This window comes from Onychostoma macrolepis, chromosome 11 (assembly GCF_012432095.1).
Source record: "Onychostoma macrolepis isolate SWU-2019 chromosome 11, ASM1243209v1, whole genome shotgun sequence".
NCBI classification, from domain to species: Eukaryota; Metazoa; Chordata; class Actinopteri; order Cypriniformes; family Cyprinidae; genus Onychostoma; species Onychostoma macrolepis.
The window spans coordinates 26364681-26391790 of NC_081165.1; the positions used below are offsets into that span (position 1 = coordinate 26364681).

General features: G+C 33.3%; 3 protein-coding genes across 4 annotated transcripts in view; all 3 read left to right on the plus strand.

Annotated features, from left to right (window-relative positions):
* Positions 1–184: 184 nt before the first annotated feature.
* Positions 185–14516, plus strand: appl1 (adaptor protein, phosphotyrosine interaction, PH domain and leucine zipper containing 1). Of its 2 annotated transcripts, none has more exons than XM_058792443.1 (22): positions 185–374; positions 935–1033; positions 1889–1948; positions 2034–2105; positions 2200–2287; positions 3199–3240; positions 3336–3394; positions 4228–4374; positions 4484–4566; positions 6185–6343; positions 6426–6614; positions 7658–7700; positions 8279–8335; positions 8449–8540; positions 9308–9487; positions 9616–9668; positions 11000–11174; positions 11384–11420; positions 11552–11698; positions 12665–12715; positions 12849–12938; positions 13425–14516. In XM_058792443.1, the coding sequence occupies exons 1-22, from the start codon at positions 321–323 to the stop codon at positions 13572–13574; spliced, it is 2127 nt and encodes a 708-aa protein (XP_058648426.1). In that variant the 5' UTR covers positions 185–320; the 3' UTR covers positions 13575–14516. The 2 variants fall into 2 exon arrangements, with proteins under 2 accessions (XP_058648426.1, XP_058648428.1); XM_058792445.1 differs by having other exon boundaries at positions 9619–9668.
* A 1511-nt stretch (positions 14517–16027) lies between these two features.
* hesx1 (HESX homeobox 1) lies at positions 16028–19600 on the plus strand. The gene is made up of 4 exons (XM_058791823.1): positions 16028–16434; positions 17718–17890; positions 18643–18744; positions 18926–19600. The coding sequence occupies exons 1-4, from the start codon at positions 16299–16301 to the stop codon at positions 19031–19033; spliced, it is 519 nt and encodes a 172-aa protein (XP_058647806.1). The 5' UTR covers positions 16028–16298; the 3' UTR covers positions 19034–19600.
* A 2298-nt stretch (positions 19601–21898) lies between these two features.
* Positions 21899–27110, plus strand: part of il17rd (interleukin 17 receptor D) — a 47294-nt gene continuing 42082 nt past the window's right edge. Inside the window, exon 1 of the mRNA XM_058792345.1 lies at positions 21899–22161. Within this exon, the coding sequence (XP_058648328.1) occupies positions 21904–22161 (258 nt within the window). The 5' untranslated portion in view covers positions 21899–21903. The remainder of the gene's footprint in view (positions 22162–27110) is intronic.

Below are 27110 nucleotides of genomic sequence, written 5' to 3' on the forward strand. Positions count from 1 at the left end.
AAATATTATAAAGTGTATGTGATTCTGAAAAAAAAAAAAAATAATGGATTAAATATTTCGCTAATATAATAATATTATTAACTATCGGAGAGCCACGAATGGCTTTTATTTCTTATAAACAAGCGCGGACGTCATCATAATATCCACAGCGCCTCCGCCAATCAGCGGGCGGAAGGAGGCGGGACTTCCGCGTTTGTGGGCGGATCCGGGTGGGTGTTGATTTGTCAGGAATAAAGCGAAGATCAACATTATAACATTGTGATTTTTGTTTCTGAATAATAATCTAAATAGCTCGTTGCGCTCGCGGTTAATCTGCAGTCATGCCGGGAATCGATAAATTACCGATAGAGGAAACTCTGGAGGACAGTCCGCAGGTAAATCAGCAGCATTTAGCCAAGAAGCTAACAGAAATATATAAATAAACATTGATCATAATAAACATCTGCTGCCCTCGCTTCTCACGCTGTTAAACAGTGCGGATCATGAGTTTATCCGTGTTTCTGTTCATCCTGATGGTTTGATCTGACTGATTCTGTCTGATTTGGAGCTCTTTAGCTTTTGATGGGTGGTGCTGGATTGGGTTTGGCAATTATCAGTTATTAGAAAACAGATGAATCTGAAATCATGTCAAAAATAGAAAAGAAAACTGCAGTAAGGTGGTCTAAGCATTGCTTTACTTACATGATCAATGTTGTAATTAGAGATCAGATTGAAACTCATCAATCAGAGTGAATGAATGTGTTCACATTTGTATTGTAAGATTCTGCATCACTCTGTTTTAGTGTCACATTGAGTGTGAAATCTCACAACTGAGCTTCAAAAATAAAATCTGAGGCCTTGTTTTACATGCATCCACAATTTGTTAATAAACAACACATTTTATGATAGTAATAACATATTAAAGTCATGTCTGAACAGTGCTGGTGTTTTCCAGACTCGCTCTCTGCTCGGTGTTTTTGAGGAAGACACCGCAGCCATATCCAGTTATTTCAGTCAGCTCTTCAAAGCCATGCAGAGAATCTACGACGCCCAGGTGAGAACATGCTATATGATATATGATCAGTAATTACATTATAATAGTGACTGTAACGTAAGTCTTAATGGATGAATCACACACAACCTGGCAAGATCTTGTCATGATCACATTGCATACCAAAACCAAAAGATAAAACCCATTTTTAGGGCGATTATGTATGTAAATATTTATTTATTTCAATATATATTATTCATATATTTTTATTATTATTATTATTATTAACAACAACAATAATATATAATATTAAAAGAATAATAAATATTTATTATATGAGATAATAGCATTATATATTATTACTATTAATTATTCTTAATAACAATAAAATATTAATAATAATAAATATTCATATTATATGAGAGATAATAATTATATTGTATAATATGGATATTATTATTATAATTGTCAATAATAATATCAATATTAATAATAATGTAATTAAATAATAATAAATATTTATTATATAAGATATAATAACACTGTTGTATATATTGATATTATTATAAAATTATTATCAATGAGAATATCAGTATGTTAATAAGAATAATAAATATTCATTATATTATATGAGATATAATACTATTATAAATGATTGAGATTTTAAAATGGTTAGTTATTTAAGAATTTTGTATTAAGTAAAATAAATGATTATTATTAATAATAAATACATAACGAATATTTATATTATTAAATCATATTAAAATCATATTAAAGAATGAATAAATATTCATATTCATAATAAAAAATATTATTTTTCATGCATAATATAACCATTTTTATGACTTTGGGGTACAAATGATGTGCATGTTTTTTTTTTTTTTCATTTTTATGAGACTCGTGTGCTTCTCCTTTCAGAATGAACTGAGTGCTGCCACACATCTCACGTCTAAATTACTGAAAGACTACGAGAAACAGGTGATCTTTTTATACATAATATCTCAGCTTTCTTAAGTTCTCTTCTCCGTTCCGTGTTATAGTTCAATATCTGTCTCTGTTGCAGCGTTTTCCTCTGGGCGGTGATGATGAGGTCATGAGCTCCACTTTGCAGCAGTTTTCCAAAGTCATTGATGAGGTCAGAACACATCAGTCACTAATGAAGGTCCTGTGTGTGTGTGTGTGTGTGTGTGTGATTTCACTCACGCGTGATTCTCTGTGTTTTGTTTCAGCTCAGCTCGTGTCACGCCGTTCTCTCCACTCAGCTCGCAGACGCCATGATGTTCCCCATCACACAGTTTCAGGAGAGAGACCTGAGAGGTAGGAGACAGCAGTGCATTATGGGGGTAGAGCGTTCTAGAATACTTCATTCTGATTGGTCTACTACTCTGTGGTCAAATATTTTTGTATGATGATTGTTAATTATACAAAGGCATTTTTTTGTACTTTTTTTTTTATAAATGTCTATATAGTTTTAGTAACTTAGTTTTAGGTTTAAGTATCTTTGTATAACTAATTTTTTTTATCTAATTTATATTTTGTTTCATGTCTGTTAATGCTCACATTCTTCTCACATATAAAGTAATTTACCTATATATTGATGTTTCATGCTCGTTTAGTAATTTATTTGTTAAGTAGCTGTGTAATACAGTGTTATCTTAGTATTACTAACATACTATCATACTTTTTAATTCTTAAATTAAAAGGGGGGGTTCTTTCTAGTATTATTATCTTTCAGTTTTAGTTTAGTTATTTTAGTATATCAAGTTAAACTAAATAAAATTGTGTAATGTTGTCTTCTTACAAAAATGTCACTTAAATGTATATTAATATTTCATGCCCATTTAGTCATTTATTTAAGCAGCTGTGTAATACAGTGTTATTCTAGTGTCACTGAGATACTTTTATACTTTTTATTAATGTTTTTAGTTTTATTTTTCCATTTCATTCTAATTAATTTAATTAATAAAAATAGTTTTAGTTTTATTTTAGTTTTAGTTATTTTAGCACATCAAGTTAAACTAAACAAAAATTAGAAATTTGCAACTTACTGAAATAAAAATGTTACATTTTTATATTTTATTTCAGTAAAAATATAAGTAAAGAAAATGATTATTTAGGAGTTTTAGATTCATTTTATTTTGACTATAATACTCCTTGTGTAATAATCTGACTGACTGTGAATTATCTCTTCCATAACACATTTATTTTCCTCCTCTAATTGTCTCTAGAAATTGTCATCCTGAAGGAAGTGTTTCAGATTTCAAGTGATGGTAAGCACTTTATTTTTTTTCTACATAATTGCTGCATAATATGATAATGTAACCATTACTTTTTGCTTCATTGTGTGCAACATATTTGATTTCAGATCATGACGCAGCCATCAACAGATACAGTCGTCTGTCTAAACGAAAGGAGAACGAGAAGGTGTGGCGTTTTGAGAATTTTATTATTGACAGCTGGTTGGTTTGCTGTCTTGATAATGACACAGAAGAGTGTAACGTGTGTGTTTTAATGTGCCCATTTATTAAAACACACACTGACCTCCGATAGATGAGCATCTGCTCCTCTGAGACATTGGCAGGTACCTGTGTCCTTGTCTAGGACAAAAAACAAGAAAATATTAGACAAATATCTCACTATTCTGTAGATAAAAGTCAAGATGAAGTTCAAAAACTTTTCATACTTTCTTAATGCACATTTTGATCTTATTGTGAACAATTCATCAGTGCATGTTATTCCAAATCATAAACTTACATCAAATTTGCTCCAGTTTATTTTAGTATCATTGATATAGGCTACTACTATATTTTTGTTAATATTTTGAATTAGATTTTATATTTATGTTTCTGCTTTTGTTAATTTTGGGCTATCATTTTAGTAATTTTGTTGTATTTTTAATTTTTTTTATTTATTCATTTTTATTTCAGTTTTATCAGGTTATCAAACTAAATGAAAATGAAAAATGTTGAATGGGAAACTAGCTGAAACTACTTTGAAATCTTTTTTTTTACTGATATCACCAAGGACTTTTATTTTTGCATTTAACTGCACCAGAAAAAAAAATTGGTGTAGAAACAATTTTAACTCAGAAATTGCTAGAAATTTCACAAACAACAAAGAAAAAGCAAGTAACATTGAACTGAACTATTTTTTTCAAAACGTATAATAATCTTTGCTTTATTGAGTGTATAGAGAGACTTTTCACCATCCAATTGTTAATATCATGTCCTGTCGTATATTTAATTCCTATCATGCAGGTGAAGAATGAAGTGATGGAGGACGTCTACACGTCCAGGAAAAAACAGCACGAGACCATAATGCACTACTTCGCATCGCTCAACATGCTGCAGTACAAGAAGAAGATCGCGCTGCTGGAGCCGCTGCTGGGATACATGCAGGCGCAGGTGATCATGCAGCTGTCAAACATGAACTATAACCCTCATTATCCATTCATAACCACATCTGATAATACTAGAGTCCTTTTATAATTCATTATTGTTTGCTTTTCTTTAGATCAGTTTTTTCAAACTGGGTTCCGAGAATCTGACGCAGCAGTGGGAGGAGTTTCTCACCAACATCGGAACCAGCGTGCAGAAGTGAGTTTCAACCAATGCTGGTTTTGTTAACTGTAAAAAAAAAAAAACTGGTTTGTTAACTGATGTAAAGATTTGTATTAGATGAAAATTTAACAAAATAAAACAAAATCTGAAATGTTGCAACTGAGGTTCTAAAACTAAAACAGAAAAATATAAATTATATTTATTATATAGCAAAATATAAATATTATTATAAATGTATATATTATTTATAATAACAAATATAAAAAAATAATAAAAATTACAAAGGACATAAAATGACTAAAACTTAAACTAAATGAAAATGAAAAGTGCAAATATAAAAACTTATTAAAAAATATGAAATAAAATAATAGTATATAAATAATCATATGTCAATGAATAGTCATATGACCTGTATAGGTCTGTTGATCATGTGACCTTTGTGGATATATTTGCCAGAGTTATTTCCTGTTTTTACAACTGATGAAGGTGTTTGGATAGACACTGAAACGTCTTGTTAAAGTTTTTTTTAATATTTCAGTGATTTTAATAAAAAGTAAATTTTTTGGAAAGTTTCAAACACCTGGATGGTTTAGTGATGAATCTACATAGACATATATAAATAATGCTATTTCACCATAAACAGGTCGAAAGCATCTGGCATAATACATAACAAAACGTTTATAAAACTTTATCATTTTATGACATGTTAGTTGTGTTATAAGTATTGATTTACGTTTTTTTTTTTAATAGGGAGGCACAATATATCGGTGCATATATCAGTATCAGCCTGATTAGTTTGGTTAATTATCAGCTGCATATTACAATATTGTAAACAGATGATATCAGAGATTATTTTTCTAATTCAAACTTTATTGGTTAGGATAGGTAATAAACAATTAACTATTTATTTATTTATTTTTATACCTGATTTCAATGTTAACAGTGGAAAAGGGCAAACGGTACAGATTTATGATGTTGCATCTGTTATGTCATCATATCAGTTGCATTACGTAAAGCTAATTATGAGTCAATAATGATCCCTATCTGCCAAAATAATTTTAGTATGTACAGTACCGTTCAAAAGTTTCGGGTCAGTATAATTTTTTTAAAAGAAATTCATACTTTTATTCAACAAAGGCACATTATACTGATCAAAAGTGACAGTAAAGACATTTATGATATTACAGAAATTTCTATTTCAAATAAATTATGTTTAAAGTTTTTCTTAAGCAGCAAATCAGCATATTAGCATGATTTCTGAAGGATCATGTGACACTGAAGACTGGAGCAATGATGCTGAAAATACGGCTTTGATCACAGAAATAAATTACATTTAAAAATATATTAACATACAAAAAATCCTTGGTAAGCAGAAGACACTTCTTTCAAAAATGAATGAATGAAACAGTGGTGTATCTTATACAGTATGTAAAGTAGTGCACACTATCATTCCTGTTTCAGTAATGTTTAACTTTCTTTTTTCAGTGCCCTTATCAATAAAATATTCTTTGCATGATATTTGCATAAAAGCACATTTCAGTTGTTAATTTAAATACAATAAATAAATGTACTTTGTTTGCATGTGTTCTATTGCAAGTGAGAAAACTAGTTAATGGATTTTGTGAGCCTGACTTTGTTCTCTTTGTGCTCGTAGTGTTCGCAGGGAAATGGACAGCGACGCTGAAGCCACGGATCAGGCGATTCAAGACCTGAAAGCAGCCAGTGACCCGCTCTACATGCCTGACCCGGACCCCAACAAGATCCCGGTGAACCGCAACCTGACCCGCAAAGCTGGCTACCTCAACACTCGCAAGTACAACAGCATCAGCCACCGAGTCAACATTTCCGTGTTTCAGTCGTCTGCATTTCTAATCGTCTCATGCTTCTCCCGCCAGTAAAACGGGTCTGGTGTCGTTTACTTGGGAGCGTCAGTATTTCTTCACGCAGGGAGGAAACCTCATGAGCCAGTCGCGTGGAGACGTGGCCGGAGGTCTCGTTATGGACATCGACAACTGCTCCGTCATGGCGGTGGACTGTGAGGACCGACGCTTCTGCTTTCAGATCACAGCGTTTGACGGCAAGAAGTAAGTCTTGTGCAGTTCTTACTACCGTATATACTTCAATAATTAGTTATTGCAGTATTGCTATAGTCATCTATGGTTACGAAAGTAACGGTTCACTCAGAAAATTGTAATTTTCTTAAAATGTACTCGTCCTCATGCCATCCAAGATGTAGATGAGTTTGTTTCTTCATCAGATTTGGAGAAATGTAGCATTGCATCACTTGCTCAGCAATGGATGCTCTGCAGTGAATGGGTGCCGTCAGAATGAGAGTCCAAACAGCTGATAAAAACACAATAATCCATAACACTCCAGTCCATCAGGTAACATCTTGAGAAGCCAAAATCTGTGTGTTTGTAAGAAACAAATCCATCATTAATGCGATTTTAAATTTAAAGCATTGCTTCCAGCCAGGTGAAAAATTCATCTCATCTGAATCAGGAGAGAAATCTGCACAGATCAAGCACTGTTTACAAGTCCAAGACAGCTCTAAACCAATATGTGGCTGGATTCTGATGTGAGAAACAACTGGAGATAGACTTTTTCACTGGAGAAAGCATTATTATTATGAATTATGGACTCTTAATTAAAATTAAAATATCTTGATGGATTTGTTTCTTACAAACACGCAGCTTTAGACATTTATTGATGGACTGGAGTGGATTACTGTGATGTTTTAATCAGCTGTTTGGACTCTCATTCTGACGGCACCCATTCACTGCAGAGGATACATTGCTGAGCAAGTGATGCAATGCTACATTTCTCCAGATCTGATGAAGAAACAAACTAATCTACATCTTGTATGGCCTGAAGGTGAGGGTGGAAATCTAAAATCCCCAAAATGGTTTGGTTACTTTTCCTGTTCGCCTGGTTTTAGTGTAGTACTGAGAAAAGTAAACACTACAGTGCTGCCAGTGAATTCTCAAGTGCTGATCCAGTTTAAACTCGAATGAATATTTATCAGGCGAGTAAATGGATGCCTTATCCTTTCTCAGTACATCTGCCAGTTATTGAGTCATTCTGAGTCACTGCTTTCAGTGAATGGCTGTTTCTCTGTGTGCCGCAGGGCTGTCATATTACAGGCGGAGAGCAGGAAAGACTGTGAGGAGGTGAGGAGACTGTTTTTGGTTGAATCTCATTCACTTGGAGATCCATCTTTTTTTATTTTTTTATTATGCAGATTCTTAAATAACAACATATACATGGCATATGTGAAAATCAACACAACCTGCTATTTTTGTTTTTAAACATCCATAGCAACAGATGAATAAAATTATGTAAATAAGGAGATCCAGCTTTGAAAAACAAAGAACATTTAATCACAAAATAAAAGAAATTACTACTTTTGTTCAGCAAGGATGCATTAAATTGATCAAAAGTGGCAGTGAAGACATTTATAATGTTACAAAAGATTTCTATTTAAGATAAATGCTGTTTTTTTTAACTTTCTATTCATCAAACAATCCTAAAAAATGTGAGTTTATAAAACATATGAAGCAGCACAGCTGTTTTCAGCATTGATAATAATCAGAAATGTTTGTTGAGCAGCAAATCAGTATATTAGAATGAATTCTGAAGGATCATGTTACACTGAAGACTGGAGTAATGATGCTGCAAACATGCTTTTAATTGGCTTCAACAGATTCACCAATTAGAAATATTTCAAATGGTTTTTCTTTTGTTTTAGTGGATTGCAACAATAAACAACATCTCTAAGAGGATATACCTCAGTGAAAACCCAGAGGTGAGTGTGGAATTCAGATTTACTCTTACCGTCATGCATGAAAACCTAAACCTCTGCAAATATAATAAAGTATCTTTAATGCGATTTTAAGTCTATGTTTCTTGTGTCTGCAGGAAATCGCAGCGAGAGTGAATCAGTCGGCTCTGGAGGCTGTAACACCTTCACCATCCTTCCAACAGCGGCACGAGAGTTTCAGACCGAGCACGTGAGTGTCAGCACAACATCTCACTAATAGAAATACTTCACCCTAAAATGAAAATTAGCTGAAAATGTCCTCTCCCTCAGGTCATCCAAGATGTAGATGAGTTTGTTTCTTCATCAGATTTGGAGAAATGTAGCATTCCATCACTTGCTCAGCAATGGATGCTCTGCAGTGAATGGGTGCCGTCAGAATGAGAGTCCAAACAGCTGATTTAAACATCACAATAATCCACACCACTCCAGTACATCAATTAATGTCTTGAGAAGATAAAAGCTGAAACAAATCCATCATTAAGACATCTTTAACTTCATATTTTTGCTTTTGAGAGTCCATAATCCATAATAATGCTTCCTCCAGTGAAAAAGTGGTCTGGTCTGAATCAGGAGAGAAATCTGCAAACACAAAGACAAAACAGCTCTAAACAAATATGTGGCTGGATTTTGATGTGAGAGACGACAGTAGATGGACTTTTTCACTGAAGGAAGCGTTATTATGGATTATGGACTAATATTTTGTCCAGAAATGATGGTTTGAAGTTAAAATGATCTTGATGGGTTTAATTTTTACAAACATGCAACTTTAGGCTTCACAAAACATTAATTGCTAGACTGGAGTGGTGTGGATTATTGTGATGTTTTTATCAGCTGTTTGGACTCTCATTCTGACGGCACCCATTCACTGCAGAGGATCCATTGCCTCATCAGAGGGATGTTTTTGTAAATTATTCCATGTTTTCTGTCTCAATGCATTGGTGTTTTTTGCCCCCGAAGGCAAGGTCGACCCAAAACGGGGCGTTCAGGCAGTCAGTGCTCCGCGGGCTCCGAGTCTCCGGCGCTGTCGTCTCTGTCTCTGGATTCGCTGGTGGCTCCGGACACGCCCATTCAGTTTGACATCATCTCACCCGTCAGCGAGGAGCACACGAGTCAGGCTAAGAGCGGCGCTCAGGGCAGGTCTGTGCTTGAATCTCTGGCTTATGTTTATGAATGCTAAAAAATTATTAGAAAAAGAGGCCAATTTACTGTTGATTGTTATTAGGGAATTATTAAGCACTGGTTTGTGTTTTTCCCTTTACTGAAAGAAGGACCAACCCGTTTGGGGAATCTGGAGGGTCAAAATCTGAAGAAAGTGAAGGTACATTGATAAAAGAATATGTATACACTACTGTTTAAAAGTTTGGGGTCAGTAGGATTTTGTTTTGAAATAAATTATTAAATTATCAAAGGGACCATAAAGACATTTAAAATGTAACAAACGACTTCTATTTCAAATAAATTCTGTTCTTTTGAACTTTCTAATTATCAAGGAATCCTGAAAAATAAAACGCATGTCACAGTTCCCACAAAAATATACATTGATAGTAAATAGAAATGTTTCTTGAGCAGCAAATCAGCATCTTAGAATGATTTCTGAAGATCATGTGACACTGAAGACTGGAGTAATGATGCTGAAAATTCAGCTTTGATCATAGGAATAAATGACATTTTACAATATATTAAAATAGAATACATCTATTTTAAATTGTAATAATATTTCACAGTTTTACTGTTTTTGCTGTATTTTAAATCAGATAAATGCAGCCTTGGTGAGCAGAAGAGACATTTAAAAAAAGTAAAAAAAAAAAAGAAGAAAAAAAAAAGTAACAATTACAAGTATATATAATTAGAATATGCGTTTGAAAAAATAATAAAAGTCTTCATGTTTAATTATCTTTTAATGACAGAATTGAAATTTATGTGTATTTTCTTAAATAGCTTAAATTGCATATGAAATGCAATTTGCAGTTTATTTAATTTACATAATGTCATGTATTTTCTGGTGAAATAGAATATTCTGGGACATAACGTAGGCCAGGACTTGATATATATTCATCTGATTTTATAAAATTATGATTTTTAGTCTGGTCACATTATCAGAAAAGTATTATCAAGGTATTGCATTGTGATGCAAGATGATAAAATCAGTTTTTATACGTGCACAATATATAATATGTGACCATGGACCACAAAACCAGTCTTAAGTGTCAATTTTTCGAAATTGAGATTTATTCATCATCTGAAAGCTGAATAAATATGCTTTCCATTGATGTGTGGTTTGTCAGACAATATTTGGCTGAGATACAACTATTTTTTTAAAATCTGGAATCTGAAAATCGCCTTTAAATTGTCCAAATGAAGTTCTTAGCAATGCATATTACTAATCAAAAATGAAGTTTTGATATATTTACGGTAAGAAATTTACAAAATATCTTCATGGAACGTGATCTTTACTTAATATCCTAATGATTTTTGGCATAAAAGAAAAATCTATAATTTTGACAATGTATTTTTGGCTATTGCTACAAATATACCCCAGTGACTTAAGACTGGTTTTGTGGTCCAGGGTCACATATATAAGAAAATCCATTTCTCCATTTTGATTTCATGTTGATGTGAAGTCAGACCGAGTCTCTCGTGTCGTTTCAGACTCGATTCTGCACCAGCTGTTCATCGTTCGGTTCCTGGGCTCCATGGAGGTGAAGGCCACGGAGAGCACAGACGTCATCTATGAGACCATGAGACAGATCCTGGCAGCGCGAGCCATTCACAACATCTTCAGGATGACCGAGTCTCATCTGCTCGTCACGTGTGAATGCCTCAAGTGAGTTACGCTGTTTGTTTGAACTGATCCTGTCTCAATCCAAGTCACTAAACTATGTGAAGCATCACTTTGGGGTCCCCAAACCAAAATATTGAACTCTGGTGCAGAACCACCCATATTGTGGCAGTGACACTCAAGAGAATGTGAAAATCATGTGTTTTTCACTGTAGTTTTATGTCTCTTAAAATGTTCTGTTTGTTTATTTGTAGGCTTATTGACCCACAGACACAAGTCACAAGACTACGGGTAGGTCCTTAACCCATTATTTAACAGTTTTGTAATTTATATTTACTTTTCGGTCAAACAGTGAAAGACTCATATTGGATGTTCAGACCGAGTCCAGTGTTGAAGTCAGTATTTGTTGTGTCGTCCCTCAGTTTCCTCTCTCCAGCGTTGCGCTGTGTGCTTCACATCAGGAGAACAAGCGCTTGTTTGGTTTTGTGCTGAAGACGGCAGGAGGACGAGTGGACGGACGGCCCGTTACAGTCTGCTACGTCTTTGAGTCAAACAATGATGGAGAGAAGGTACAAATATCTTGATCTCTTAGTAATGAATATACATATATATCTGTATCAATATCATATATATCTATATACTGTACACACACACACACAAACACACGTGTGTATATATGTGTATGTGTATATATTATATATGTATATGTATGTATATTTATTTATTTAGTATAAAATATTTATGTAAAATATTAAAATATAAATATATATTTTTAAAATATTCTATTAAAATATATAATATTAATATATTAAGTTACATATATATATGTAAGTTGTAGTATAATTTATTTATTTATATTACATATATCATTATAAATTCTTATAATAATTTAATATTACTTATAATAATATGGAATAATTATAAAAATAATATTTATTATAAAATAAAATAATTATTATTAATATAAAATATTACTATAATATATATTTACGTAATATTATATTCATATATTACATTATACCATATAGTATACATAAACATTTTAGTATACTTAAATATATAATTTATTCTTACATTAATAATTTAATGTTATATAATATTATAATAATAATACTATAATAATATATATTTATATATTATATTACTATATAATGTTTAATATTAATATAGCGAAGCTATAATTTACTCTCTCTCTCACACACACACACACACACATACATATTATAGTTATAATATAAATAAATATTGTTATATATTATTATATTAAGTTATGCTATAATTTATTTACATATATTTATGTATATAAGATATATGTATATTATTTATTTGTAGTCTGTATAAACATATATTTAAAAATCATTTGATTGTAATTATAAATAATATTATATTATCTATTTTATTTATTTATTTTGAGAAACCTTTTATTTTTTCTACTTTAATAAGGACGTGTGTACATAGACCTGATTTAAAAAATATGGATATTTTAGAGATTTTTTTAAGCTGATCTTGGTGATTTTGATGCTCTTGAATAATAGATCTGTGACAGTGTTGGACTTGCGAAGCAGATCGCCCTCCACTCTGAGAGGGTGAGAAAACTCTTCATTTATTTGATTTCAAATGACTCGATCTGTGCAGAAATGCCAGGTCAAATAAAATTGATAATGCTGATGATATGCACGAAGATGCATGTTTTTTTGGGGGGTTTTTTTCCCCTGACAGGACCGCAAAGCCACACAGAAACGGAGAGAGCTGGACAAAGCCAAGGAGAAACAACAGGAACAACTTGATAAACAAAAGCAGATAGAGAAGGTAAGGTTAAACATTTGGGATCTGTACGTTGTTTTAATGTTTCTTAAAGAAGTCTCTCAAGGCTGCATCAAAAAACTTCAGCGAAAAGAGTAATATTGTCAAATAATATTAAAATTTAAAATATTATGTAAATGTATAATAAATGTAATTTATTCCTGTGATCAAAACTGAATTTTCAGCATCATTACTCCAGCCTTCAGTGTCACATGATCCTTCAGAAATCATACTAATACGCTGATTTTGCTGCTCAAGAAACATTTCTCATTACTATCAATGTATATTTTTGTGGAAACTGTGAAATATATATTTTTTCAGGATTCACAGATGAATAGAAAGTTCAAAAGAACAGCATTTATTTGATATAGAAATCTTTTGTAACATTATAAATGTGTTTACTGTCACTTTGGCTCAATTGAAAGCATCCTTGCTGAATTGAAGTATTAATTTCTTTAAAAAAAATGTAAACCGTGTTCTTCAAACTTACAGGATCTCGAAGAACAAAGCCGTTTAATAGCCGCCTCTAGTCGACCCGGCCAACCAGCTGCTGATGGACAGTTCTTGGTCCTTAGCAACAGCCAATCAGAGGACAGCGACGCAGGAGAGGAGGGGCAGAAAAAGGGCGAATCAGAAGCCTGATGAAAACCGTTCTGTGCTTGGATTCCACGAATATCACTTCCGGTTCTTCGAGGGTTCTCCAGAGTGGCCTGCAGAAACAATAATGTAATATGTGACTGCAAAATATGCTAAAAAAGAATTCATGCGGACACTTTGGGGAAAACCTCTCAAAAGTTGTTATTTGTAAGAATCCTGTATTTTTTACCATATCCGTTATTGAACTGCGTTTGCTTTTAGAGGGTTTTATATATGTATGTGTGTAAATGAATCCACTATCGTGACGAACTAAACCTTGAGGAGACGTAAGGCCACGTTTCGATGAAGTTGCTCGTGTGAATAATAACAGAATTAATACTGTATACTGGGCTTCGTTTTCTGTTCTCACTGATCATGTTTTAAGGCTGCATGTGTTTTCGTTCATATCACGTCAACGGTGACGGAATTCAGAGTGAATTTTACAAAATGTGTCAAGAATGTGATTTATTATGGTAATCCTAAATATCTTAATTGTCCTAAAACAGGCATTTTCTTTATGCAAATTAATTCTTTCTAAAATATGAGCCGTTCTTGATTATTTCTGTGAGGTTCATCCTACTGCATTTCAAAATGATTTCATGAGGTTATATTTTGTCTTTGTAATTAATACAGGTCTGATTTTTGTCTATTTTTTTTTTAGACAGTTTTGTAATCACTCAGTGTTTCTATCTCAAAAAATCTTTTGTTTAAAATCATGTGATCCAATGGCTTTAAACTTGGGATATACTTTAATTTTTGTTATTATTATTTTGTATAAGATGTTTGGAGCCTGCATTACACAAAATGGCCCAATGTATTGAAATTCTTCAGCTTGTGGATAATAGAAACAGGTTATGGAATTGCAAACTGAAATATTCATTTTTGCTTTTCTCCAAAATCTGACACGTGGAAGTTTATTTGAGAATTAAATACTGTCTCATTCATTGATTTGGTTTATTTGATTGTTTGCGTGAAGTTATGAACAGTCTTTATGGTTCATATTCTGAGACACTTTCAGTTCCATGGATTTTGAAGCATTTGCAGCATTTAATTTGTAAATGATTATTATTTCTAACCTTTAAGAACATGTTTGTGTCTAAATGCCTTTATACATACATATTTATGGGGTACAATGAAGATTAGTATTAAAATTTCTTTCAAATGAGCTGATGATTTTTGACTCATCTTACAGAACTAAGCTAAATTGTCTTTAAATTTTTTTCAATTACTCTAGTTTTAAATTTTTTAAGGCATGTTTTTTTCCCTTCAGATAATAAACAGGCATTATTGCTGTTACAGCTTCAGTAAATCCAAAACTGAAAAGAATAATAATAAAAAAATTAACAAATATTAAATTAATTAATTAATTAATACATAAAAGTAAGCTAAATTAAATTGTTTTTATTAAATTTTTTAAAATTGAATTTTATTAAACTTTTTCAAATAACAAGCAGGTATTACCATTGTTAAACACAGGTACAATAAATCCAAAATTTAAAATTTTAAAAAAAAATTAATAAATATATAAATTAAATTTAAACTTAATAAGGGTTAATACATATATTTAGAGCATTTTAAGGCACTCTTCTTTTTTGATCATGTAATTTTTAAATGCCACCAAAACTTACACATTATTATTAGACACCAAAGTTAATATGATGTTCAAAAGCATTTTTAAGGCCTGGTTTTGGAAACGTTTTTGTTGATTTTTCTGTAATTTTTTAAAACAGTGTTGTATAATAATGTATAATATATTTTTAGAAATTCAGCAGGGGTATTTTTTGTTAAGGTGTCAAGAGGTGACGTGTTTCTGAAGTGCGTAATAATAAATATTACCTAATAAACATTTTATTTTAAATTTCAAGTATTTGAAAACAACCTCAGTATGACTTCCATCAAACCCTCCAAACTTGAGCAACTGGATTACCTCTGTAAAATAAAGCGTAAGTGGCTTGTATTGTCAGTTAAGTGATTTGATATTCATTTCTAATCGGGCTTCATTTGGTTTGCATTTAAACAAGTCTAATTGGTAATTTCTTTGCAAAACAATGGACCCGCAGGGGCCGCGCTTGTGTCCTCGGCGCTCTCCGAGAGCCCAAGACAAATAAACAAGCAAGTCATTTATTAAAAGCAGCCAAGCAACCAAAAGAGATCAATTCGGCATTGAATGGGACAATTATTACATGCTGCTTCCAGCAAATTGCCAGGCAGCTATTGTGCTTTTGTGATCCGGAGCATCTTTCTCCATGCATGTCAAGAGAGAATGGGAATATTCAGCAGGATTAGTTTAAACAGCATTAGGCTTTATTATTATTTTAAACTCATGTGCTAGAAAATAAGGTAAATAAGATTAGGCACTAGTTGACTGCTTTCTCATAATGCTGGAGATGCGGCACAAGGAAATGAGGAGAAGATAAATCCCGGGAACGGGGCCTAATTTTCTACCTGGTGAGTAAAAAGAATGGCACATCAGCCCTGTTTTGTCCCGTTCAATAGCAGCTTTAAGGGATTCAGTGTCTCCAGAAGATAACAGGTTGCTGCTTCAGGTTGGAAGGCTTCATTTGGACCCTGAATTACCTGCAGTCCAGGGGCCCCATGCGGAGGGCCGGCGATTCTCATGTAAAACATTCGGTCTCAGGCTTTAATTAGTGACGTTTCGGGGAGTGTGGAGCTATAAAGACGAACCTCCAGCTTTCAGATCGCACCAGAAGAAGAGGACTAGGTCTCCAGATGGCTTCTCTCACAGTCAGCGCGCATCAGAACCGCTCGATGCCCAGACAGTCTGCCTTCTCCATCGACAGCATCCTGGGACTCGACAGACCGGATCAGAGAACCGCCCTGTCAGCACCTTACCGACCGTGGACAGGTAAAATAACACGCTCTATAGGCACAAATATATTTTATAACAACCTCAGCATGAGTTGCATTAAACTCTCCAAACTTGTGCAGCTGGGTTACCTCTGTAAAATTAAGCGTAAATTGCTTGCATTGTAAGTTGAGTGGTTTGATATTCATTATTTTACCTGTACAAAAACAGTCTGTTACGGTGCTTGACTTTGCATAATGGAAGTATTTATCATATGATTTTAATTAAGGTTTGTAGTGTAAATAGCTTTACTGTTTACTGCACTTATTCAAAGACAATTTGCAAAATAAGGTGGATACAACAAGCATTATGTATCAGTCTTTAAAATATGCTGATTTTTTGTAGATTTTAAAATGAAAATATCCTCCAGAATACAGGATTAAAAATATAGAAACGATATTATTGACAATATTGGGGATAATTAATGTAAATATTGTTTGAAAATTAAAAAAAATAATAAAATTGGTTATTAATGTTAATATTACTACAACATTATTATGGATACGTTGTGGATAAAACAATGATTATTAGAGTATGTTTTACAAGAAAATATAGCCTACTTCAGTCTTTCCTTTCCACTTCAAAATTTCACATTTTATTCGGTGTGTTACTTGCCTTTTGTGTGTTACCTAATTTTTTTGTTGTTGTTGTAATTATTAATGAAATTCTTGAATTGTTTCAAAGTAAACCGTGCACCAAAAATGTGACTCTGGAGCACAAAAGCAGTCCTAAATCGCACAGGTATATTTGTAGCAATAGCCAACGATACATTGTATGGGTCGAAATGATCCATTTTTCTTTTATGCCAAAAATCATTAGGATATTAAGTAAAGATCATGTTCCGTGAAGATATGTTGTAAATTTCCATACTGTAAATATATCAAAACTTTTGATTAGTAATATGCATTGCTAAGGACTTCATTTGCACAACCTTAAAGGCGATTTTTTCCCTCAGAACCCTCAGATTCCAGATTTTCAAATAGTTGTATCTCGGCCAAATATTGTATTATCCTAACAAACCATACATCAATAGAAAGCTTACTTATTCAGCTTTCAGATGTTGGATAAATCTCAATTTTAAAAAAAATGACCCTTATGACTGATTTTGTGGTCCAGGGTCACAAATGGGCTTCTGGGAATAATTTCGAGTTCTGACTCGGTTTACTGAACCGATTCTCTGGAGCGACCCGTTCGAACAAACCGATTCACGTAAATAAACCGCTCTTCTCAGCAATATAAGGCGCGCGCACCGAATGATAATGTTTTTCTTTTATTTACTTCAGACGTGAAACCAGCGGGTCAGAACCGTGGCGTGGTCGCAGACAGTGATGTTTCAGTGGATGTGAGGGTGAATGAAGACGGTAAATCTTACAGTAAATCACCAGCAGACGCTTACAGGAGAACACTGAACTGGTACATCGGGCGCAGGCCGCGGACGGCTTTCTCTAGTGTTCAGGTAAATGTTGAGCTGTACATGCGATTTACTTAACCATAATAACATATATTTATTTTTAGCTATTGCTACAAATATACCTGAGCTTTACCTATGACTGGTTTTGTGGTCCAGGGTCACATGTGTGTTATTATTCCTTTAAATCACATGTGCCAGAAGAACTAAATCAGTGGGTTTAATTTATTCAAAATAAAAGTCTTATTGTCAAACGCACAAAACTGCAGATTGTGAACTAGGCTATGATTTTTGCAACGTATTACACTGAAATCACAAAATATTGAAAACTGTTTCAGCCATGGACTATTTGTGATTTCTATAGATATAATAAATAAAGAGTAAACTGTGTTTTTATCTGTAATTTTGTTATTAACATAGTGCTGTCAAACGATTAATCGCGATTAATCGCATCCAAAATAAAAGCTTTTGTTTACATAATATATATATATATATATATATGTTTGTGTACTCTGTATATTTATTATGTATATATAAATGCACACACATGCATATATATTTAAGAAAAATATTTATCGTTTATATAATAAATATATTTATATATGATATAAATTAAAAGAATATAAATATATACATGTAAATATGTTCAAAATATATGCTGTATGTGTGTATATTTATATATATATACACAATAAATATACACAACACATATATTATGTAAACATAAACTTTTATTTTGGATGTGATTAATCACGATTAATCGTTGACTGCACTATTAACTATACATTTTTTATGTCCAGATCAAGATTTTGGAGAGTGTGTTTCAAGTGAACTCATACCCAGGCATTGACATCCGTGAAGAACTTGCTAAGAAACTGCATCTAGATGAGGACAGAATTCAGGTAAAGACTGGTGTATATATTGATAACCAATTTTATTTATTTAGTATAGTATTATTTGTGGTATATCTGAATGTGTACTAGACCTAGGACTTAATACTAAACTAGAAGATGTGAAATGTAAGAAGAAAAAAAAAAGGTTTATTGCAGATGTTTGACTGATATTTGTTTGTCTGTCTCTTAGATTTGGTTCCAGAACAGAAGAGCGAAGCTGAAGCGTTCACACAGAGAATCTCAGTTCCTCATGGTGAAAAACGTCCTCAGTGATTTACAGTCCAGCAGAGAACGCTGATTGTCACAAATCCACATTTGTTCATATTATTATTATTATTATTTCTGTCGCTCTGCCTTTCTCTGTGATGTTGTAATTTATTTTATATGTCTTTACCAGTTATGTAATTATTAATCTTTTACTATGATTTAAATGCTTATTGAGTTTGCTGAAAATATAAAAGAATAAATTAAATAGAAACACAATTTTAATCTAGGTTTTTAATTCTGGGAAGGTTTCTCTACTTCCAAGTGGAGTTAAGTTAACATTATCTTCTGCCAACTGTTAAGCAAACACATCACCCTCCACCTCTAAGCTAATTAGTGCTTTGTAACTAGGGTTTAGTAAACCTATTATGCATTGATTGGTTCACAAAGGGGGGTTTCTCTGAGGGGGGCATTTCAACAGAATTACATTTGCATTTGAGGTAGTCGTGGGATTTTAACATTTCCAGCACTTGCACAGTTTTGTGTGTTTAAAAGGATGTATTATATTATATACACATAATAAATATGTATATATGCAAACACCAGGTGGCACTATTGTTTTAAATCTTGCTCTTGAAATAATGCCTTTTTTTCTAATTTGTTACAAAAATACACTGAAATTAAACCATTTTTACTTAGAAATTGCTAGTAAATACTAGTTTTAAATAGTAGTTTCTTGTAAAATGTACACCAATAATTGTTGTTTTATTTACAACTTCATAAAAATGACTGAAAATAAAAAAACTAACTCTTTAAATTAACAAATGCATTCTGTTAATAATATAATGTATAATATTACAGTGATCTACCTAAAAAATATTTTAAGAAGTTAAAATATAGTCAAAAATCTTTTGTACATGCCATGGTAGCAACTGATATTTTGAAGTAGATAAAACAAAGATTATTGGATGAAGTAAATAATGTAGACCTCAAAATATTACATTTAATTCAATGCGTAACTTGCCGTTTTTTGGAAATTTAGCAATTACTGAGTGAAAATAGTTTCTTAGATTTTTTTCAAGTAAATTTGTTCAATGTATTTTTTAAAATAAAAATATAGTCCAAAATATATTTTAAAAATAAATGAGGTAAGAACAGTTTTATTTAAAATATTGGGAATAATTCATATTAATATTATTTAAAAATGTGTTAATTAATTATAGGTACAACAATAAATCGAAAACACCATATAATAAAAAAAGCAAAAGCTACGTGTTTCCTTCATGAAGAGAGACATATTTATAATTTGTCCAGAATATCAAAGCACATTTTCACAAGGCGATAACACACGTTTATAGCTTTATTATTTATATTTTTATGCACTGCATAATGAATGCATCATAAAAGCTGTTGGGGTCATCTTTAAAGCTGCAAACAAAAGCAGTGTGTTTTCATACGAGCGTCAGAAGCGGAGCTGAAAGAGGATCTGGGTGTATCTGTGCACCCGACTCCTCCGGCCTCCAGATTTCTGTCTTTGATCTGAAACAGGATCGTTGGATACACATCATGGCTGTTGGCTACAGAGCAGATGAGCTGAACTTTCTCTCTGTCCTTTTTTCCCCCAGCATTTGAGACACGGCCAGAAATATCATCAGGATTACATAGAAAGCAATATTTTCCAGGTGATGTATATTTGGAAGGAATGAAACCGTGTTTCTTGACTGTTAACACTCAAAACTGAATTTACTGGTCCAAACCATTACTTCAACTCTCACAATACCATTCACCTGTTTTATAATGACTAATTCTTGCTTTAAAATGTTGTCTTGCACCTGCACACATCCATATTTCAGGTTATTTGCTGGATTTTCTTTATAAAGTTTTACCTGTGGGGGGTGAATATGCATTTATGTGTCTGGTTTTAGTACAAACTGGTATGTAATTTTAATATTATTGATAGAAGAAAATGTGTTCATCTTAGCAATCAAGAAGATTGTGAATAACACATTCAACAAACAACTGTTGCAGTAACCAATCTCATATCATAGTAACAGATGCATCAATAATCCACAATTGCATATGATTATACACTCATCTAACATACTTCAGATGTCTCACATGTTTCAAGCGTGTCATAACAGGGTGTGAATCTCTCATATGAGGTCTGTCAGGTTTTGCAACCTGAAATTAAATGACAATGAAATGTGGAAGTGTGTTTACCACTGTACAAACGAACATGGCTTAATAATGAACTATGAAATAATCATGTACATGTTCAGAATAGCAAACTTGTACTAATTTTGCAGCATGCATTAGGCTATGTATACTGCATCCATTATGGAAATATTTTGATGCATAAAGTCGCTGACCTATCTCGGATTAAATATGCAACATGATGAGATCATGTGGCAACATGTAGAACATTCATGGTTGTAACTACATTTAAATAAAAATCACATGTGTATACAAATACTGCAGAAAGAGCATGTTATTATGTGATATCAACAAAGCATGCAACATATTGATTACTTTAAACGTGCACTATTTCACATATTATTTTCAAAAAGCCAATAAACAGCAGTTTAAACCGAATTTTCCCACAGGGATGTCTTTTTATTCTCTAGTTCTATGCACAAAAAATTGATTAAAAATGTGTGTGTGTTTTTTTATACTATAATGTATGTATGTAGCCTATTTGTGTTGGCTATTTACTTTTTAAAAAAATATTAAACAGGTGATATAATGAGATGTGAAGCACAATAAGTACATTTTAATGCCTTAAATTATATATATATTTCATTAAAATATGGCACAAACTGTTATTGCTGAGTTTCTGAGATGTTATTCACTTAGATATTCATATTAAGTTTTTACTGCTATACTACATGCATAATCAGTCTGCTATTCAACGTAAGTCAAGTCGCGCTCACTGTATTTGCATACTACAGAAACAGTAGGATTGGAATGGCATTTTGCTGTGTACACACACACACACACACACACACACACACAGCTCCACCTTGTAAGGCTCTTGCACCTCCTTCACGATCGGCGGCGGAGCCTTGCTCGCGTTCATTCCCATCAGTGGAGCTTCATGGACGGACAGGAATGGCTGGGTCACGGAGACTTGTTCATTTTTTCACGGCTTTGTGCGTGTTTTTGTGCTGCTGCGCTCCGGTGAACGCAGGAAAGAGAGGAAACTCGGATAAATGCAGCTACAAGGTAAAAAACACACTCGAGTGGAATCTGCAAAACATTAACGCGCGCGACGTTTCTGTCAGTGTGACACGAGCTGAAAACTTTACAAACATGTTCAGTCATGTTACCCCAGAAGAACATTTAAAGCTCCTTTTTGCTTAAAACTTTGTTTAAATGAGAGGTTTCAACAACTGTGGTGAATTATTGATCACAAAACTATGTTTTTGTAATGTGTGGAAGTTAAAATAGCCTGTAGATATTAATTGGTAGGGCAGATTATGTGTGTTTATTTGGGTTTACACTCTTAAAAATAAAGTTCTGGTACCATAGAGCATTTGTAATGTATTTGCATGACTTTAATAACATGGTAGCTGGTTTTAACTGGTTCAAGTTGGGCTACCTCAATGACAAGTTACAATCTTCCAAAAACTTAGCTGGTTTGTTGCTGGTCTGATATGGTTAACCAAAAATAAAAGGGTAAAACTTAACTTTCCCACTTTTTTTATTATGTAGTTTTTCTGAAAACCATATATGTTTCGGGGGCTTCAAACTACTGATCTAAAAAACTTTTTAATCTCTAAAGAACTAGAGTCTTTATTTTTAAGAGTGCACCTGTATGATTTGTGCTGTGTTTTTGAAGTTAAAGTCTTGTGCAAACAGTGTTCATCCGGTCAGGAGCATTGAGCTTTGGGAAATGGCCTTTTTTGTAGGTCAGATGTGTGAAAGAGTCTCTCAGTTGGGGCTTTTGTTGATCTATTGTTGCTGGAGTTGACCTGTTGATGCTTTTGTGAATGGAGTTGAATGGTGGTAGACTATGATCAGTGGGGAGATAAAAATTAAAAAGGCTGCACAGCTTTTCATGTAAGCGTTCTGTTGAATTTCTATTCTTATATTGGCATTGTAAAAATCCAAATTATGGTGGTGAAACATGTTGAAAACACATGGATATGGATATTTAATTATGCTTATTTAAAGGTACAGTCACCCAAAAATGAAAATTTAGTCATCATTTATTCACCCTCAAGTTGTTCCTAACCTGTATGAGCTTCTTTGAGCTGTTGAACACAAAAGAAGATATTTTGAAGAATGTTGGCAACCAAACAGTTGACGGTAGCCATTGACTTCCATAGTATGGAAAAAAATACTATGGAAGTCAATGGCTACCGTCAGCTAGGTGGATGTTTAATATATGGCTTAAACTTTTTGATTTTATAGACAGCCACATGACCGGTTTTGCATGAACGGTTGTTTAGTTATTTTCCTATAGATGACTTTTTTGAGTTCTCAATTATGTTTTAAAGCATTTTTGGACTATTGAGCGTTATGTTGAGATTTTGAAATGTTGGCTATTCTTGCTTACGTTTTTCAGCAGTCTTTCCAACAATTTCCATTTAAAAAAGACCAGCTAGAGATACCTGTTGCAAATGAGTATTTGAGTATCAGCTATCAAAAGGTGGTTAAAAAATGAATTTGGCTGTAATACAAGATTCTTCACAAGTCCATGTTGTGTTGGCAGTGTTTGTCTTTGGCTTTTCTTCCTGCTGACCCATGTCTGGGTTGTTTGCTGATGACAGACAGGCTATTGACGGACAGATTGCCCCACAATCTCATTGTCTTGGAGGGACAGGGCTGCTTTGAAGTAATTTCCCATAGGAAGTCAGTGAACTGTTTGCTCTATTAAAATTCTTTGGCATTTCCTTTTAGGAAGCACAGTTCGCCTCCCTCCACTGCTACATCAAAGCCGGTCTGTTGAGAAAAACACTTCAGGTGTGAATGAATTGTGTGTTCTTGTGAGCCGTCACACTTTTTCTTCTGCGCTGACAACTGGGCTGAGACATAGTTGAACTACTTACTTTTTATAGACAACAGACAGTGTGTGACTTCATTAATGAAAGCTGGAATTTGTGAGATTCTTTTTATATGCATTTTGTGCATAATGATGTGCTTTTGCATGCTCTGTGTTTTAAAGGACATTTTGACTCTTTAATGCTATTTTGAGATTGTAAAATTACTGAGGCATCACTATAATGTTTTTTTACCATTGCTTAGACTTTGGTTTAGTAGTTTCAGATCACTAGTAGTAAACTTTGGTACATAATCTATCCTGTCATGGATGTAAATGATGCCTGAAATTATGTGTCAAGCCAAGTTACATTTTTTATATAGTGCTTTTTTCGAGTTCACGTTTCAAAGCAACTTTTCATGCAGAAATCCATGATGTTTATGTTGAGAATATCGTCATGCCTTTATAGTCACATTTAGCAGATTAGAGTTGGGCAATAATGTAGTTTTAAACTTTACCACGATACAAGCAATCAAAGTATAAAATTGGTCTTGAGTCAGTAAGCATTCACCTAGAAATGTGTTTTCTTGGGGCAAAAGCCACTCAAGCTCACACATTTTCAGACAACATAAAAATTTACTATTTTAAGATGCAAAATTTGATTTTTTGAAAGAACATGCAATAGTTTGTGTTGCATATTGTCTTAGTTTTGTACTTTGCATTATTTCATTGTTTTGTCAGATTTTATAATGAAGTTGTGCTTTTGCTTTCTGTGCTTTAAAGCACCTTTTGGCTCTTTGACGCTATTTTTAGATTGTAAAATTACTGAGGCATCACTATTATGCTATATACTATTGCTCATACTTGGGTTTAGTAGTTTGTCCAACCCGTCCTGCCATATTTGTGCTATGTAAATGAATGATGCTTAAAATAATATGTCTTGTAGAGGAGATGTGAGCTATTATTTTTCAATGCAAACCTTGATAAAATTGGCCAAAAAATTGACTTGGGTCAAAAACCACTCACATTTTCAAATTGAATTTTTTAAAGAAAATGTAATCGTTTGTGTTGTATATTGTCTCTGTACAGAGTTTTGTACTTTGCATTATTGCATTTTTGTCAATTTTCATATGCAAAGACATTTTTGTCCGTATAATTTTAATGAAGTTGTTCTTTTGCTTGCGTTCTGAGTTTTAAAAGGCTCTTTAACATTGTACTGAGGCATCTCTATTATGCTTTATACCATTGCTCATACTTAGATTTAGTTGTTTGATCACATCTCTAAGTTGCAAACTTTGATGCATAACATGTCCTGCTGTGTTTGTGCTATGGGTATGAATTATGCCTAAAATTATATGTATTGTAGAGGAGAGGTGAGCTATTAGTTTTCAGTGCAATCAAATGTAAATTTGACATGGGTCAGAAAGCAGTCACCTTAGAAATGTTGCATGGGCAAACACCACTCACAAAAATTTACCATTTTTAAGATGCAAAATGAAATTTTTTTTTTTTTAAAGAAAATGTAATCGTTTCTGTCACATATTGTGTCTGTAGAGAGTTTTATACTTTGCATCGTTGTGTTTTCGTCAATTCTCGTATGCAAAGACAACTTAAAACGCGTGTTTATTTTTAGGATGCAAAAAAAGTGCTAGTTTGTGTCACATGATGTCTCTGTGGAGAGTTTTATACTTTCTGTCTTTGCTTTTTTCCTGTTTTTGACTGCACAGTTTAGGTTAAGTCTCAGGAAAAACAAAGGTAGATATTTAAATTGGCCTCTGAGCTTTGTTGGGCTCCAGCCGAGGCTCAATTGGTTCTCCGATGGGGGCCTTTTGGACTCGGATTAAAGTGGTTGTTCTCTCCGGAAGTCCCAGGCCTCTCGGCTCAATAGCATCCTGCCTTTGGCTTTCCAACGAGCTCTGTGAGAAATCCCGCTGCCAGGGCATCGTAGGGAGTCGTTGAGCCTAACTTTCCTTTCCTTCTCAGAGACTGACCTCAAGTCCCGTATCTCTGTTTAAGAAATGAAGGAATTCATTATGGAACGGATATTACCGGCTGTGTAATCGGTTTAACAAAAGTCTTGTCCCCGTCCATCTGGTTAAGTTATGCTCTCTGAGCATGATGTCAGCCAAACCTCACAAACATTAGCAAGCATCTCGAAATTGTTTCCAGCGAGAGCAATGGTTTCTGGGGGTGCGATTAGCATCGGGGGAGACCATGTTTTTCATGTGTAAACCTCAGTTGTGCTTTCAAGGTAATTGAGGGCCTTGATTAATATTCAACTTTGTAGAGCTCACTTTTCCTTGGGCGCTCAAGTAAATGTTTTGCAGAGAGTGTATTTATTTGTTCCCTAAAGAACTTTAAAGCAAAAGTTCACCAAAAAACATTTGTCTTTGTTTACTCACCATCATGTGGTTCCAAATTAGTTTGATTATTATTATGAATATCATTGGCTTTTATAATTTTTATAAAGTCTTTAATGCATAAATGTAAATGACTGACTATCCTTTATGAAAAACAAAATGACATAAGCAAAATGTCCAAGCTTCTCCTTGACATGTATACTATTTTTTTTTTAATTTTAAGCAAAACAAATAAAACGTTAATGGAGTATGTTTTATTAGAAAATACTAAAATATATTTTTCAAAGTTGCAAATGCCTGCTTCGAAATTTTATTTTATACTAGTTTTTTCAGCCTGCAATAAAAGTGCATTTCTTTACTCAGTACAACTAGTCCATAGAACTTGTGCACTAGATATTCCAGGTCCTCTGAAGCCATATGATGCATATGAACAAAAACAGATTGAAATCAATAGTATTTCTTGCCACTATAGCTCTAAAATCTTATTTACAGTTGCTGCATCACATTTTGATCATGTTAAAAAACCAATGCCACGATGCATCCAAAGGCAATATTTTATTACAAACATGAATGAGATTTGAGAGCTCTGGCAGATAGGGCTGGGTATCGAGTTCGATACTTTTTAGGTACTGACCGAATTGCCTATATCGAAAAACGTCTTTTTTTGTTCAGACGGAGCAGTCTGCTCTCTATCGCGCGGTTTTGTTTACTACACACAGACTGAAGCGTGCGTGACGCTCGCGGTGATTTCAGCATCTGCCGTCTCACTAAAAGAGGACATAAACACATGAACAACATCTCCAGAACTGCTCGAAGAGTCATTTCATTAG